General features: G+C 38.6%; 1 protein-coding gene across 4 annotated transcripts in view; it reads right to left on the bottom strand.

Annotated features, from left to right (window-relative positions):
- Nucleotides 1-16917, bottom strand: part of PPP3CA (protein phosphatase 3 catalytic subunit alpha) — a 322924-nt gene that overhangs the window by 30890 nt on the left and 275117 nt on the right. For all 4 annotated transcript variants that reach the window (XM_069593620.1, XM_069593621.1, XM_069593622.1 and 1 more), the window contains one exon: nt 1072-1197. In XM_069593620.1, the coding sequence (XP_069449721.1) occupies nt 1072-1197 (126 nt within the window). The remainder of the gene's footprint in view (nt 1-1071; nt 1198-16917) is intronic.

The following is a 16917-nucleotide window of genomic DNA, read 5'->3' as shown; positions in this document are numbered from 1 at the left end:
AGGTCAAAACATAAAAAACAGATAAAGGGAGACTGAAGGAAAGAAAGAAAAGACCAATTGTTCTGAAAGACTAGAGCATGCTAATAAACAACTTTTAAAATATGAATCTCATCTAATGGTCACAATATTTATCATCACTCAGTTGCTCAGTTGTGTCCAACTCTTTGCCATCCATGGTGGCAGGCTCCTCTGTCCACAGGATTTTTCAGGCAAGAATACTGGAGTGGGTCACCATTTCCTCCTCCAGGGGATCTTCCCAACCCAGGGATCCAACCCATGTCTCCTACATTGCAGGTGGATTCTTTACTGTCAAGCCATCATTATATTTTTTTTTTTGTTATTGTACATGCTGTGTTTCAAAATATTGTAAACATTAATCACTTTCATACAATGATTATTATTAACATCAGAAATGTGAAGAAAGCATGGTTATCTCAACCTTTTGACTGGTAGTTTGTAAAATAAAATAGAACTTTTGAATTATAATACAAAGGGGTAAGAAGAGAAGGTAGCCATTATAGCTTGAAGCCAGTCAAAATTATGAATCTGTTACTTTTTTTTAGTTGGATTATTCTAATAAGATTATGTAAATTATCCTAATAGTTCTCATTTCTTTTATTTCCCCCTTAATTCCATCCATTACATGTTAATAATTATGTACAATGACACACTTTCAAATCACTGCTCTTATGGTGCAGCTTGTGAGTTTTATTGGTTAGACCAAAGGGTTTCTCTTTCTGAATATTTCATGGTAAAAGAGCCACACGTTTTCTCCTTCCTTCTCGTATCATTTTATGTAACATCAACATATATACACTACCAGGTTTACACCTGGATAGCTGGTGAGAAGTTGGTGTGTAGCAGAGACAGCCCCGTCTAGTGCCCTGTGATGACCTGGAGGGATGGGATGAGGGGAGAGGAGGGAGGCTAGGAAGGGAGGGGATGTATGTATAATAATGGCTGATTTGCATTGTTATAACATAAACCAATGCAACATTGTAAAATAATTTGTTTTAAATATATCTAAAGAAAAAGAAAAAAAAAAGAACATCCCAGGATTCCACAACACACCTTTTTCCCCAACAAATGGCAGGGACCAGGTGAAAACATCCATGAAATTTGGAAGCCAGTATGGATGAGGAGAACAGTTGAATTGCCTGATATTCATGACATTGTTCTCATACTTTAATACTGCAGCTGAAAAAAACAAAAAGAAGGAAATTAGATTCACAAGCATGTATTTCTGCTTCTACACACGACTTGAGCTGATCAAGAAAATTCAACTAATTGACTTAAGCTCCAAAATATCAAGGCAAATAGCTTCATCTGTCATGAATGTTTATACTAGTTATAGATTTAATCTTCACTCAGTGTGATATGTAACTGCAAAATATATGAATGCTATGTATGAAAATTCATTATAATTTGGCAAATATATATAAAAAATAGTTAATCAAACACCAGGAATTAGATCAAGCTTTTTTACAGCCAAGAATATTTTAGTCTTATTTAATATTTGATGAGACAAATAAAAGTGGCATAGGTAAGTTAGTATAATATAATTTAATAATCTCAAATATCTGAACAGAATTTATTTCTACTGCTTTTAAACCGCACTTTTTTTTTCCCAGTAGAACTCACAACAGTTAGACAAACAATTTAAACTAGACTGCAATCTTGACTTAATAAAGTAAAATGTTTGGATTGAATTCTGCCTTAAATAATATGCTGGTATCTGACTCCACCCTTGACTTCTGAGAAGGAAGCACCATCCACAAATAAGAAAATAAATCTACTTGCTTTACTCTGGTTTGTCTGGTGTCTGTAGGCTGGATTGATACTCATATGGAATGTTATGGCTGAAGAGATGCTAAGAGCACAGCTGATCTCCCTTCTAACCAGGTTCAGAATTTCATCTATAGCAATCAGGACACAGCGTGAGCAGGTCTCTGTGAATACTTTCAATGAAGCAAAAGCTTTACTACTTACTGATCTTAGTCCTCCCTTCTGAGAAAATACAGAACAAGTACACTTCTGTGTCTTTAAACATTAAGAACAAAACTCTCATACCACAGACTTTCTATGATGGCACGATTAGCATGGGTGTGTGCGTGCTAAGTCACTTCAGTTGTGTCCGAACCTTTGCCACGCTATGGACTATAGCCCGCTAGGCTTCTCTGTTCCTGGGATTCTCTAGGCATGAATTCTGGAGTGGGTTGCCATTCCCTCCTCCAGGGGATCTTCCTGACCCAGGATTTGAACCAGCGTCTTCTGCGGCTGCTGCATTACAGGTGGATTCTTTACCATAGAGCCACTTAGGAAGCCCATGATTAGCATTATCTTAGTGGAAATTACTGAACAGATCCTAGATGATGTCAAATGAGTTTTTTATGGCTTTGTCTGGGGGTTTAAAATATAGAAAAATTAATTATCTTACTACTTTTAAATTTTTAGGCTGATTTTACATGGGAAAGATTAGTTATAACATGTGATTCCTATGCATAAACATAGGCCTTAAAAATCTTTTTTGAAAAATTACTGTAAGTTTGCTAGGTTTGAGCTTTTGCATCAATGTCTGCACTAACATCTTTTCTTCTTACTTGATGATACCTTTAACATAACATTGTTTTCATAGCCCTACATTCTTATTTCACTTCGAATGTTTTCTCAGAACCTCTGAATTTCCAAATTCTTCCCATACATTGGTGCCCAGCTCAAACACTATCGCCTCTTTAAAATCTTTTCTGATTTCTTCTGATGAGTGTCTTTCCTCTGAATTCCCAAAGCCCTTGACTCTTAGCTCTATTTGCATTTATTATTTAATTTAAATACAGGTATTCTATGTATATATGTATATGCCCAATGCCTCCCTATGTCTGTAAGGAAAAGTACCCTTCAGCAGACTTAATAGTGTTTATGTTTGAGTGCTGAAGAATTGATACTTTTGAATTGTGTTACTGGAGAAGACTCTTCAGAGTCCCTTGGACTGCAAGGAGATCAAACCAGTCAATCCTAAACGAAATCAACCCTGAATATTCATTGGAAGGACTGATGCTGAAGCTGAAGCTCTGGTATTTTGGCCACCTGATGCAAAAAGCCTATTCACAGGACAATACCCTGATGCTGGGAAAGATTGAGGGCAACAGGAGAAGGAGGCAACAGAGTATGAGATGGTTAGAAAGCATCACCAACTCAGTGGACATGAATCTAAAACAAACTCTGGGAGATAGTGGAGGACAGAGGAGCCTGGCGTGCTGCAGTCCTTGGAGTTACAAAGGATCGGACATGACTCAGTGAATGAACAACAACGTTTCACACACTATCTTCTTAGCATAGATGCTCAAAAGCTAAGGACATATCTCGATATTTCCCCCATCATCTTTTTCAAGAAAATTCCTCCTAATCCCTTTGACCTTTCCCTCAACCTGCACATCCTATTCTGGATGTTTGTCACACCAGCAATGCGACTGTTCAAGTGTGGCTCAGAACTAATATAATTTTGGTGGGGATGATCAGTGCAGAGTATGAGAAGAATGTATAGTTTTCTGTGCTTTGCATACTACATACATCATACTACACCTGAACAATAAGTGGATGTTTTCAGCAGCTTACTCTTAACAAAAATCATACTTGATAACAGTGAGGTTTTTTCTTTGAATCATATTTCAGGCTGACTAACCCAATTCCAGAGAACAGAATCACAGATGGTTTGGGGACAAAAATTACAGATGGTATAATCAACACTGAGTTACTGTCTTCCTATAGAATACTGAATCCTCCATACACTTCTGTAAACTCATTCTTTCATTATCCTATCATTGATTTGATATGCCATTTGGCCTAAGGGTACATTCACACAGTATTAAAAACATGCAAAATGAAAAAATCATGGCAAATGACAACATTGCCTTTGCTAGATGAGAAAGGTGAAGTCCTTTCAGCTTAGCTACCTGGTCTCTGAGCACCAGCTTCATGGAAATGGTATTTATACTATTTTTAAATACTGCATATTCTTAGCAGGAATGGATCTTCCTGTCTTCAAAAGACTCTTTTAAGGTTCTAAGTTGTCTTTTTGAAGACTAATTTCTTCTCTAAGTTTTCCCCACTTTTTATTAGCTTAGGGTGGTGCAGCAGGAAGAAATAAGTAAGTGTTATAACCGAGAGTACCAAGGAGAAAAGGGAGGCTTTCGATAATAAGTCATTTAGTCCTCATTACAAATCTGAGAAACAGATGTGACTGCCCTCATGCTATAGACTAAGGATCTGCGGTTGAGAAGTAAAATAACTGTCTCAGGATCATGCAACAAGGAACTAGAAGATTTCACTCCCAATTCAAACTCAGCTTTTACTGACGCCAAATCCATCCTCTTTCTAACATCCCTCTGTCTCTTCTAAGTGATCAATATTTGAGTTCCAGTCCGAGCTATTATACTAATTTAACTTTGAATATGATGTTCAAAATTAAAGATGTTTTAGCTTTTTGCCAAAATACACGTTTGAGAAAAATGAAATAGGATGCACGTTCACTAGTGTGGATAAAGCTTGTCCAATAGATAAAGCGCAAGTTCTGTTGCTGGTGACACAAAGCATTTATTCATTTGACACTGCTCAACACAATTTATCTGCGTGCCTACCGATAATGCAGATACTGTTTACAGATTTTATTTTTGTTTATTAGCAACAGAAATAATACCATTTAATACACGCTACATTTTCTAAGCATCTGCTCTATGTGTTCCTGTGCTCAGGCTTGGTCATTTCAGTCGTGTCTGACTCACTGTGACCCCATGGACTGTAGCCCACCAGGCTTCACTGTCCATGGGATTCTCCAGGCAAGAATACTGGAGTGGGTTGCTATGCCCTCCTCCAGGGGATCTTCCTGACCCAGGGATTGAACCCGTGTCTCTTACGTCTCCTGCACTGGCTGGTGGGTTCTGTATCACTACTGCCACCTGGAGAGCCCATCTGCTCTATACCAGGCACTATATTTGGTGTTTAATAATCAAATACCTTCACAATATCTCTCAAAAAAGTGGTTCTTATTTACATTTTCAAAATAAGCAGAGAGGTTATTTGTCCAAGGTCACACATGAGAAGCAGCAAACCTCAGTTTGGTTTTGAATCTGAAGTCCCTCATCTTTTCAGTATTTCACAATATTCTCACCTTAACTGCATAAATCATGCCAGGTCTACCAAGTGTTGGACACAGATTCTCCCTCCATGTTTATTTCTTTTTTCAAAAAGGGAGCATTGGACTGGAAGCCCAGGCGCCCAGACTGAAAGATGAATGCTGTCATGAATTACTCACAAGACCCCAAAACACTTAATGTCTCTGTGTCTGTTACCTCACTTTTTACTACTTGGGTTTATCCAGATAATTTACACAACCTCTTTCAGGTCTGAATAATGTTAACAGACTTCTGGAATGAAGATCTCATCATAAATGCAAAGACTGATGAATGTTCTTAGTAATTCTAAAAGCCATTAATAGAACCTTTTCCCTTAATTTTCAATATATTAAAAAAATAGCTTTCATTTAAATATGCAAATACAGCAGTATGTATTCTCTTCTTCAGCCACATAAAATACTCATGCAAATACACTTCTTGAATAATCGTACATTAATAACTGATGAATTTTGATTTTTTTGCATAATATATATATCACAAAAATATATAAAAAAATTTGAACCAGAACAGTCCCAAATATCCAGTCACGAAATTCACAGTTAACATTTCATCTTCCACCTCCCACATCCTCCGCCCCTGCCGCCAGCCTCTGTCACTGGAATTACGAAGCTCAACTGGAGCCCTAACAGGATGCTCTCCTCTGAAGTACTTGAAAGACATTTATCTCCACTGGCCACATAAATAATGCAAATGGTTGTACTTCAAGAATCACTTGAGACCAACTCCTGAGATCTTGTCTGAGAAATAGAGGGAGAAAAAAAGAATGAAGTCTATCATCAAGGGCCTCCTTTATTCCGCTGGCAATTATACATGACCTCGTGTCCTTTAACAGCTGTATTAGAGGCCAGGGGACAGGAGATGACACATATACGGGCCTTAGGTTACCGACCATAATTCAGAACAGACCAGAAAGCACGGCAACAAATGCTCTTCCAATGCACATGCAGGTGTGAAGAACAGTCAGAAGAAATCTGGTATGAGACAAAGAGTCTTAATGTGTTTGGATCTGACGATCTGACTGCCAGTTCTTTTTCTGATACCAACATTATGGCAGCAAAGCTATCCAATTAACTGGTCCCATCTTGCTTATGCAGAAGATAGATATAGAATTAGCAACAAAGAGATTGCTCCCACTTGGGAATAGGAAGGGGCACTGGACCTCTATCATATCTAGTGATATAACAAGGCCCTCTAATATAGTGAAACCTGAGGAACAGCATCTAGATTTTAATTCAGTCTTTTCTCTATCAAACCATGCACTAACTTGCTAGACCAAATCCAAATCTGTAAACGGGTCTCTCTTACTTGAAAATTGAAATTTTGATGAGACACAAAATCTAGTATTTCACACAAACTTGGTAACATTTCTCAGCATCTTCTTTACAACTGCCATCACCAGGGAGGCTGATGATAGGGCAGTAAATGACAAAAACATAAGGTCAAAAGAGAGCTTCTAGTTTAAGAGAAGTTATCTAAATATTTGACTGTGGTGATAAAGAAGACTCTTGAGAGTCCCTTGGACTTCAAGATCAAAGTAGTCAATCCTAAAGGAAATCAACCCTGAATATTCATTGGAAGGACTGATGCTGAAGCTGAGGCTACAATACTTTAGCCACTAGAGGTGAAAAGCTGACTCACTGGAAAAGACAATGATGATGGGAAAGATTGAAGGCAGGAGGAGAAGGGGGCAACAGAGGATGAGATGGTTGGATGGCGTCACTGACTCAGTGGGCGTGAGTTTGCTCCAGGAGAGTGCGGCAGTCCATGCGGCCTCAAAGAGTGGGACACAAGGGGCAACTGAAGACAAGCAGGACATTGCTGACAAGATGCATCTGACTAGCTCACCAAATCATGGGCCCAACGCAGTCCAAGAGGATTTCAAGAGAAACACAGAGCTCCTTTTCTGAAGGCCTTCAGGTTAGTAACTGTAATAGTCCCAACATACCTCAGGCATTCTCAACACTACTAGTAGGGTTGTTCAATAGCAGAGAAGAGCCCACCAGAAGAAGAATGATGAAGTTTATTCTTTTGATCCTTCTGCTAACATTTTTCATCTCTTTAATTTTAATTGACCGTGTACTGCCCTCTTCAAAAGATAGGATAGAAGGACAGAAAGGAAACAAAGATGAGAGGAAAGCAAATGAGGGCACTTCAGAATCACTGTAAGACATCCAGAACCAGAAATAGCAAGAAAAAACCAGGCATAATAGTCCCAGGATGTTTTTTCCTTTCAACTCTCCTACCCGCAGACACCCTAGTAGAAAAACTAGCATCCGTGTGTTCTTTTGGCAAAGTCCTACCATCACAGGAGGCGTGATAGCTTGATGGATAAAATTCTTGAGGTAGGACTATGTACTCAAAATGTCCTTTGGTGGTGTTTTAAGATTATGTCGGTATGCTTTTTCAAATATATTTTTTCCCATAAAGATTATCTTTGGGTGGGGGACAATTTTAATTTAAAAATTTGGCAAGACATATATGTACATTTACATAAATGCATAGTTATCACACTACATGTTATAGCATCCATGAACACAATCTCTCGATTCCTTCCATTTAGAAATCTGATTTCTAACTCTTGTTCTCCTTTTTTTTTTCCTTTTCCATGTCCTGTACTTGCCTGATGGATTTTGTTTTGAAATGATTCCTTTTTTATTATTAGTAACCCAGGTAAAAGGCATGACTTAGGTCAAAGGAAATTTACTAGTTCATGAGGGTTGTTATATTTGGTGAGCAAGGGCTGTTCTTATAACTCACTCTTACTCTATGGCTCATAAGTTCAGGTAAAAGTAAGTATTCAAGTCATTTATTAAGATGGACTTCAAGTCTTCAATTTATGGGTAATTTTGTCATAATAATAATCTTTAGTGTGTGTTTTTTGAGAAATTTAATGCTCAAATCACTCAATTCAATACTTAAGATAGCACATCTCACAGGCAATGCTTAGTGACTTCCACATAGTGACTGAATTTCACCAACTTGAAATATTTTAGTATTCCTGGATACAAATAGTAGGTATATGTAATTATCTTGAAGCTAAGAGCTAATGATTTTGTACACATGTGTTTCTGTATATGTAACTCTTTTATGCCTGCGTCTAACCCTTATTCTTCCTCTTAACCCTGTACATGCCTCTTTCACGGCACCTCTAACACCTTCTTTTGCTTTGTCACAGTCTCCTACAGAAAATGCAGATGACATTATCTCACACAAAGGCACGTGACTGTACTAGCTGTATTTGTGAAACTGTCTGAGCCAATCTTATGATTATGTCTGTGTGTCACTGAATGACTGTATGTGTGTGATGCGTTTTCCTTCTTAACACTGCACTGGTAAATTGTGAATCAAGTGTTATTCAAACACAACATTTTGAGTAAAGTAAGTGGAAGGTAAATGATAGAAGGGATGAAGAGGGCACAGATCTCTTTTGTTTTCTTTTATTGTGCTTTGTACCATACCTGGCACACGGTTAACATTCAATAGTGTTGGTTGCAGTAAAAGTTTAAGGGAAGAGAGAGAGAGAAAAGGACAAGACTGAAAAAAAGAAGAAGGAAAGAAAGAAGGAAGATAGGTGAAGAAAGAAAAAATAGAGAAAAATTTTAAAACACAAGACATGTAACTTGTCAGGATATTAAAAATATAACCAACCACATATGAATTGAAGTCTGAAGGATGCTTGAAAGAATTTTGGGAAAAAGTAATATGCCACTTCAGAGGCTGAATTCTGTTTCAAAACTGTAAGAGTCTAAACTAGATAAGAGTAGAAATAATACTGTCTCTATCACACAGTAACCATGTGAACGTGAGCAAATATTTCTCATTATTTATTTGAGTTGCACCATGCTGCGTGCTTAGTCGCTGAGTCCTGGCCAACTCTCTGTGACCTCATGGACTCTCGCCCACCAGGCTCCTCTGTCCATGGGGATTCTCCAGGCAAGAATACTGGAGTGGGTTGCCATGTCCTTCTCCAGGGGATCTTCCCAACCCAGGGATCAAACCCACGTCTCCTGAATTGCAGGCAGATTTTTTTTACCACCTGAGCCACCAGGAAAGCCTATAATTAGGAGCTGTTCTGTCATATTTAGAGTATGAGAATCAAATAAAATGTTAATAACATATATGTTAATATTCATAATATATACAATCGGATAAAGTCTTCGGCACCTGAAAAATGTAAAGTACCACGACTCAGTTTTAAATTCCTGGAGGAGAGAACGGCTAGCTATTTTTAATAATTTTGCCATTTTACAATTCTTACCTCATGTGTTACATCATTATATTAGGGTCCAGAGAATTTGAGCCAAAAATTGATCCTTGGAATTAGCTCAAGTCCAGTCAAACACTGTGAATCATTTCTACCATTACAATTTCATCAAGAGAATTTGAACGGCTACCGTTAAATATTTTTTGCTGCGTCAATAAGAAGGAGTCATCGGCAGTTTTGATTTCCCTATCAGTCTGAACAGAAAACATTCTTTTAAGTTCTAATCTATACTACTATAATGCTAAAATATGACTTAATCAACCCTGACTAAATGAGAGAGATTTAGCTGAAGCTTTAAACTACTGAAGGAGATGGCATGGACACAGGAAACACTGTGTCCACTATTGTTGTTTTTCAGTTGCTCAGTTGTGTCTGACTCCTTGCAACCCCACGGACTGCAGCACACCAGCCTTCCCTGTCCTTCACTATCTCCCGGATTTTGCTCAAACTCATGTCCATTGAATAGATGATGCCATCCAACCATCTCATTCTCTGTCACCCCCTTCTCCTTGCTCTTATTGTTGATACCCACTCCAAATATATAACAAGGGTTTAAGTGTACCTTGGTGGGATGTACTTTGAAAACTAGTACCTGTATCTTATCTGTATCTGTTTCTGTATCTGCATGCAATTATAGAACACTCTTCCACCCTGTAGCTTGCAATGGTTCTAGGTGGCTTGGCAACTGCTGCTACTGCTAAGTCGCTTCAGTTGTGTCCGACTCTTTGCGACCCCATAGACGGCAGCCCATGAGGCTCCCCTGTCCCTGGGATTCTCCAGCCAAGAACACTGGAGTAGGTTGCCATTTCCTTCTCCAAGCAACTAGTTGCTTGGCAACTAGTTAATATTAACTCCTTGGAACTGAGTTAATATTAAGCCCATATACTTGATATCTACTGTTTTATTTTTTTGTCATCTACTTTATTCGTGGAAATAAGTCACTGAGTCTCTTGAAGGTCTAGAATCTCTAGATAATGAAAAGGAAGTGATAATCCATTGACTTATGTCTTTGTTACATATATATGGCTCCCGTTCGTCCTCCTGTTAAATGCCTTATTGACAATTAGACTTCTAGAGAAGCTGGTTTTAGTTCAGGTTAAGAATCTTGGAACCATCTGTGAGAAAATGAATGTAACCCCTGAAGGTGCGAGGCTTAATGGGTCCTGTGCAAGCGAGAGCAGGGCACTGACAGTGTGTCTGGACCGAGGACTCAGCTTCGCTGGAGGGCCTGTCTGCATCCCCAGATAAGGGTTCACAGAGCACTGATTCTGTGGGCGGAACTTCGTGAAAAGTGAGGATTGTTTTTCAGTCACTAAGTCACGTCCAGCTCTTTGTGACCCCCCCATGAACTGCAACACACCAGGCTCCCCTGTCCTTCACGACTTCCTCCCAGAGTTTGCTCAAGTGCATGTCCAGTGAGTCCACTGGTGATGCTATCTAACCATCTCATCCTCTGCCGCCCTCTCCTCCTTTTGCCTTCAATACTTCCCAGCTTTCCAGGGTCTTTTCCAGTGAGTCAGCTCTTCTTGTCAGGTGGCCGAAAGTGAGCCTTACCTCACCCACTGCCACATCATACTTTGTTATGTGTGTGTTAGTTGCTCAGTTGTGTCTGACTCTTTGCGACCCCATGGACTGTAGTCTGTCAGGCTCCTCTGACCATGGGATTCTCCAGGCAAGAATACTGGAGTGGGTTGCCAGTTCTTTCTCCAAGGGATCTTCCTGACCCAGGGATCGAACCCAGGTCTCCCATACTGCAGGCAGATTTTTCACCAGGGAAGCCTAGACTTATTTTGTTGAAAACTGCTGAAATGAACCATCCTTTAGTGGTGCTGGTTAAGAAATCCAGGTCATTCATTAGAGCAAAGATATATAGATTATATGTAGCTTAATTTAGTTAAAATATATAGTGAGAGTAGTTCCTAAATTCTAAATCTTGATTTTCTATTTCACCACATGGACAGAGGAGCCTGGCGGGCTACAGCCCATGGGGTCGCAAAGAGTGAGACACACTAACACCTTCACTTTCACTTCCCATTAATTAAATGTTTAAATGTAAGCAAGGTGACTACTGGACTAAAACTAATCTATTTAGAAAGTGGCCTCCAGCAATGACACTTTCACTGCAGAGTCAAACAAAAGCAAAAGCATGAGTGCTTTTGTGGGGGGGGGGGGTGGGGGTGGGGAGGATATCTTTTCAAGGGAGAGATTATTTATTTCAGAATAGTATAAGAGATACTCTAACTTTATTCTTTTAATAAAGTATATACTTGGATGTATAACACTCATGCAATTTTAAAGTAGTAACAAATGACTCTTCATTTCAAAAGCTTTTCCTTTCTTATTGAAGAATAGTCAGTCACCTAAACACAATAAGCTGAAAGCTGAATAGAGGATCAGGGCAAACACTGCTCAGAAAGCTTTCACATAACAAAGCTGGTGCACAAGAGCACAGAAGGAGGTTAACTTGTGGGCCCTAGAGTCAGACTGCTGAATTTCAGTCTCAGTGCTAATCCCCGACCAGTTTGTAAGAACCTTGGCAAAAGTATGTAACTCCTCTGTGTCCCAGTTTCTCTTCAATGAACTCAAAATTATAATGTAGTTCATAGAATCATTGAAAGATTAAATGAATTTATTCATGGAAATGTAGATAACTGTCTGGCAATGGTATATGTTCAGTATTATTAGTTATTACTATTGCTTTAGGTATAGGAAATCACAACACAGATCAGTTCTGCATATTGAAGTCTTGGTTATATAAGGCAGTGTAAAGGGGCCATTCTATTGAAATCTTCCTGTGGTTAGTTTCATCCATTTATCTCAGAGAAGTGATTTCTCTGAAAACCGATCAAAATCTTCCAACTTCAAGTTCTCTTGACCTTTAAATGTCTACCTAAATTTCTTTCTTACCATCTCATACTGATAGTAAAGGAAGCTAATACTAACAGTTGTTTCATGGTTTCTGCTTTGCTCCTTCATAGACTCTTATATTCCCTACTATCTCTTGGTGGACTGTGCTAGGTTTAATAACCATTATTAAGAAGTTATCTTCTTGGGGTGTGTAATTCTGCAAATACTCATATGTTTATCAAATAAACAAAGAAATGAATATTTTTGGTGGGAGTGTATCTTATTGTTTTGCTCTAGCATTTGTTAGCAAGTACCGAATAAGAAAATGCTACCAAGAATATGTATTTACATTTTCTATATTGAAATAAGTGAACTGGCCGAACAGCTGCTCAAGGCCAATTAAGAAAACCTTTAGATTTGAGATGAATAAAGGAATAAGGTAAAGGCTGTGAAAACTACTGCCACTGGACAAAGTCTCTAGATTAATTTTATCCAGTTTGTAAGGCAACTAGGGAACATAGTTATGGCTGTGGTTGCAAACACTTCAAAGTGTTTTCAAATGTTTAGTCAAGGCTAAAGGTCATGCCCATGTTTAAGGAAGGCCTCAGACCCTACAGAAATGGTCCCTTGTTATAAAATGTGTGTGTGTGGCTCTTTGCAGGGAACTAAGCTTTTAAACACGGTATAGAGAAAGAGCAAAGGTGCTACTCAGGTTGTTTGGACAATGACTCTACTGCCTTCCAAAAATGCCCCTGCCCATCTTCCTCTTCCACTCAGGATAAGGATTGAATCTATCTGGTTCTTATTTGACTCCTAAACCAGGTGGGTACCAGCTATTTCTGCTTGTGGAAGTTACTCCTGAATGGTGAAAAAAGTTCCCAGTGTGAAAAGACTGTAGTGCAGCAGGGGAAAGGCTTCTCAGGCCTGGCAAGGCTACCATGTGATGCTGGTGGGTCCCTGAGGCCTGAGAGCCCCTGCTGGGAGAACTGCAAGGCAAGTTGGCATCAGATATGCTGCCTTCGCTCCAGGAATTCAAATCACGCCTGCCAATCAGATGCCTACCTGGGTTCATTACATTAACAATTCAAGCCTCTTGTACAATGATATCTTCCTGCCAAGTATACATTATCTTTTAATTTATAAATGCTTGTCTTCCTGAAGTCCCTGTCTACTTTTTGATTGGAAAACATTCAAGGATGTTGAAACTGCAAGCTTTGGTAAGACTACAATACTTTTCGTTAAGCAATTCTATCAAGCTGTCAAGTTTCAAACATTATAATACGTTTTTTTTTCCTATCAAAAAGGGTAGACTTTTGCAAAAAAAAAAAAAAATCCTCTCAAAATTCTAGTGAACAATGCTTTTCTTGTCCATCCTTTTCCTTCAGCTACTTTAACACTGAATTGACTTTTTTTCTGGTTGTCATTTAAATCTTTGATCTTGATACTACATTAGTTATGTAACTATTTAGATTTTCCTCTCAAATCCAAAATACATTTTATTTAATAAATCTTACTTAACTACCTCATTTTGCTGTCAGCAGTTTTTCTCAGAACTGAGCTGTGTGCCCCTGGTCTACATGTCTATAGTATATATCCAGGGCTTCCCTGGTGGCACCGATGCTAAAGAATCAGCCTGCTATGCATGAGTCCAAGGTTTCATACCTGGGTTAGGAAGATCCCCTGGAGAAGAGAATGGCTACCCATTCCAGTAACTCTTGCCTGAAGAATTCCATGGATAGAGGAGCCTGGTGGGCTACAGTCCATGGGGTCACAAAAAGCCAGACAGGACTGAGCGGCTAACACTTTCATGGCATATATCCGCCCATCGAGCCACTTACCCATATGAAAGCTCATCTGAACTATAGGGAACTGGCACTACCTGGGAATCTACTACAATTTTGATATTTTTGAAGCACAGGTATAATCACCAGAGACATAAAGGTTTAAAAAACACTTTTTAAAAGAGGTTTATTATAGTTTTCAGCTACTGAATTGTTTAAAGCAGAATTCACATCTGCCATTGTACTTTTTAACACTAAGAGATTTCACTCTAAGATTGCTAGTGTGTCACTTTCTTAGTTAAGCTTTTTTTGGTTTCCACCAGCTAATTTCCACTGTCCTTGCATACCACTCTTTTCTTCGTAGGATTTTGTAAATATACTTACATAATTATTGGTGAAATTCTGTATTGAACATCTATCACACTACTAGATTATAAACTTCACTAGAGAAAGGACCATGCCTGTGTTGTTTATTTTATATTCCTAGTACCAGGCATGGTAGTTGGTATACAGTTAATTCTCAATAAAGGTTTGTTGCATGTGGATGAGTTTGAAGCCATTTTCATGTGGTGGAAAATTAGTTTGAAAAAGAAGAAAGAGAATGAGGAGGAGAAAGAGGGGGAGGAGAAGTAGCTACATGCCATTGCTGCATTTTTCTTCTGTTGAGTGTACCTGGATAATTGTGAAATTGCTTTTCCCTTAGAGCAACATCTTCACAGGAGAAAAACAATCCAAAGGTGCTAAGGGCTCTGTGCATGTTTAACTCCAACTGAGAAAGGATATCAGCACTGGTTACAGCAGTAATTTAAAGAGAGATAAAGCTCCGAGGGTCAATACTGATAGGATACTTCTGGGCACTATCTTGCTATTAGTTCCCAGAAAGAAAATGTTTTGATCAATGCACATACTGGCTGTGTTACCGTGCATAAGGCATGCTATTTGACTTTATAATGTGTATCAGAAAGCCGCTGATTCAAACTAATTATAATATGATTGGGAATTTATAGGAATGCATGGAAAAGCTAACAAGAAACAAAAGTAAACACTAAATACAAGGGCAAATGATTGTTACTGCAGGCGTTAAGAGAAAGACTGGAGGGGGTCTAGTCCATTTCGATGGGAAGAGAAGGGCAAGACAAGTATTCTAGATAGATATGGAAAGAAGTGGGTAGGAAAAAAATGTGAACAGGAAAGCTGAAAGTTATTCAAGACAATGAGCAGAATAATTTGGCTAAAGTAAAGGATTCACACAGAGGGAAGCAGAGAGATAGGTCTCCAAGGTAGATTGACTCATAAAGTAAAATCATAACTATGAAGCTGAAGAGGAGTATGCTGCCAGCCACGGGGAAATCCCCCACACACGTGGCATTGTTACAGCAACATAAAATATTCAGTGATGATAATATCTTAATAGTGCACAACACTCTGTTTCAAAGTAATTTCATCTATTATTCACAAAAGAAATTTTTTTCTCCTTTTACAGAGATGTGACCATTTGTCAATAAATTTAGATGAGTTAGTTGTTTGATGGCAAAGCTGTGGTTCAGAGCTACGTCTTTGGCCCTGGCATCTTGCAGGAGTAAGCAGGGCTTGTCAGAATGAGGAAAGCGAAGCAGGAAGACGGGCGAGCTGTTTGCCTGTGTTAGCGCAGAATGGAAAAGATAAGAGTGGAGTGGGTTGAAGTGGGCCATGGAATGGAGGAGGGGAGGGGACATGTACAGTCCTCACTGAGCTCTGAAAGCTGGTTTTAATTGCAGGCAAGTGTGAACTACTAATCAGAACTATTGGACATTTAAACATAAGGCTGATCATAGGATTATTACCAGTTTTTAGACAGAAGAGACTCACAGAGATGGAAAACAAACTTATGGTTACCAAAGAGGGCAGGAGGGGAGGGATAAATTAAGAGAACGGGATTAACAGATACACACTACCATATATAGGATAACCAACAAGGACCTACTGTATAGCACAGGGAACTCTATTCAGTATATTATAATAACCTATAAGGGCAAAGAATCTGAAAAAGGAAAAAATATACACGTATAACGGAATCATTTTGCTGTATATTTTAACATGACACTGTAAATCAACTATACTTCAATCAAAAAAAGAGACAGCAGAATAAACTTATTTTTTCTTATTCTTTCATTTTTCCAGACAGCTATTACTGCTGCCTAAATTCGCGAGCGTTTTAGAAATCAAATCAAAACTACGAGGTAATAATTCCAGAGGCCTTTATGATCACCTGTTTCTAAGAATCAAACGGTTAACTCAGAAATTCTTCACCATTATTTCTTTCCACTGATTGTGTTCTGAAGGTGCTTGCAGCCCAGTTTTACTGCACTGCCTTTTAAAATTCTCGTTAACATTTATTTTATTCAAATCCTCCCTTCAGCAGTGAATAGCTAACTCCCACTCCCACATACTGTACACAGTGTTAGCATAATAGCTTGAAAGTACTTTAGAGATTTTACACAAAGGTCTTTTGAAACTGTGCTCAAACTGAAGAATATATCTTTCTTCTTCCTATCAGTTTATCTTTTTCTCTCAGGAGACTTTTTTCTTTTATGAAAAGGTTCCCAAAATGAAATGCTTCTATCCCCTCCCTGAGAGATTGTGGTCTGCCCTAAAGGCAAAAGCGAAAGAACCACAGAACCTCAAAGACAGCAATGCCCTGATGTCTATGGTTTTTTAAGTTTCTACCTTGTTAAATCAGAAGCATAGACAAAGAAGCAATGCATATCTTATTCGAGAAATCGCTATTGGTCTCAAGCAAAACTGTACTGCTTAGCATTCTGATGAATGGATAAAGGCTAGGTCTGTTTCCATGGAG

Source organism: Ovis canadensis, chromosome 6 (assembly GCF_042477335.2).
Source record: "Ovis canadensis isolate MfBH-ARS-UI-01 breed Bighorn chromosome 6, ARS-UI_OviCan_v2, whole genome shotgun sequence".
Taxonomy (NCBI): Eukaryota; Metazoa; Chordata; class Mammalia; order Artiodactyla; family Bovidae; genus Ovis; species Ovis canadensis.
The sequence above is the reverse complement of the archived record's forward strand: the minus strand, read 5'-3'. Positions and strand labels throughout refer to the sequence as shown.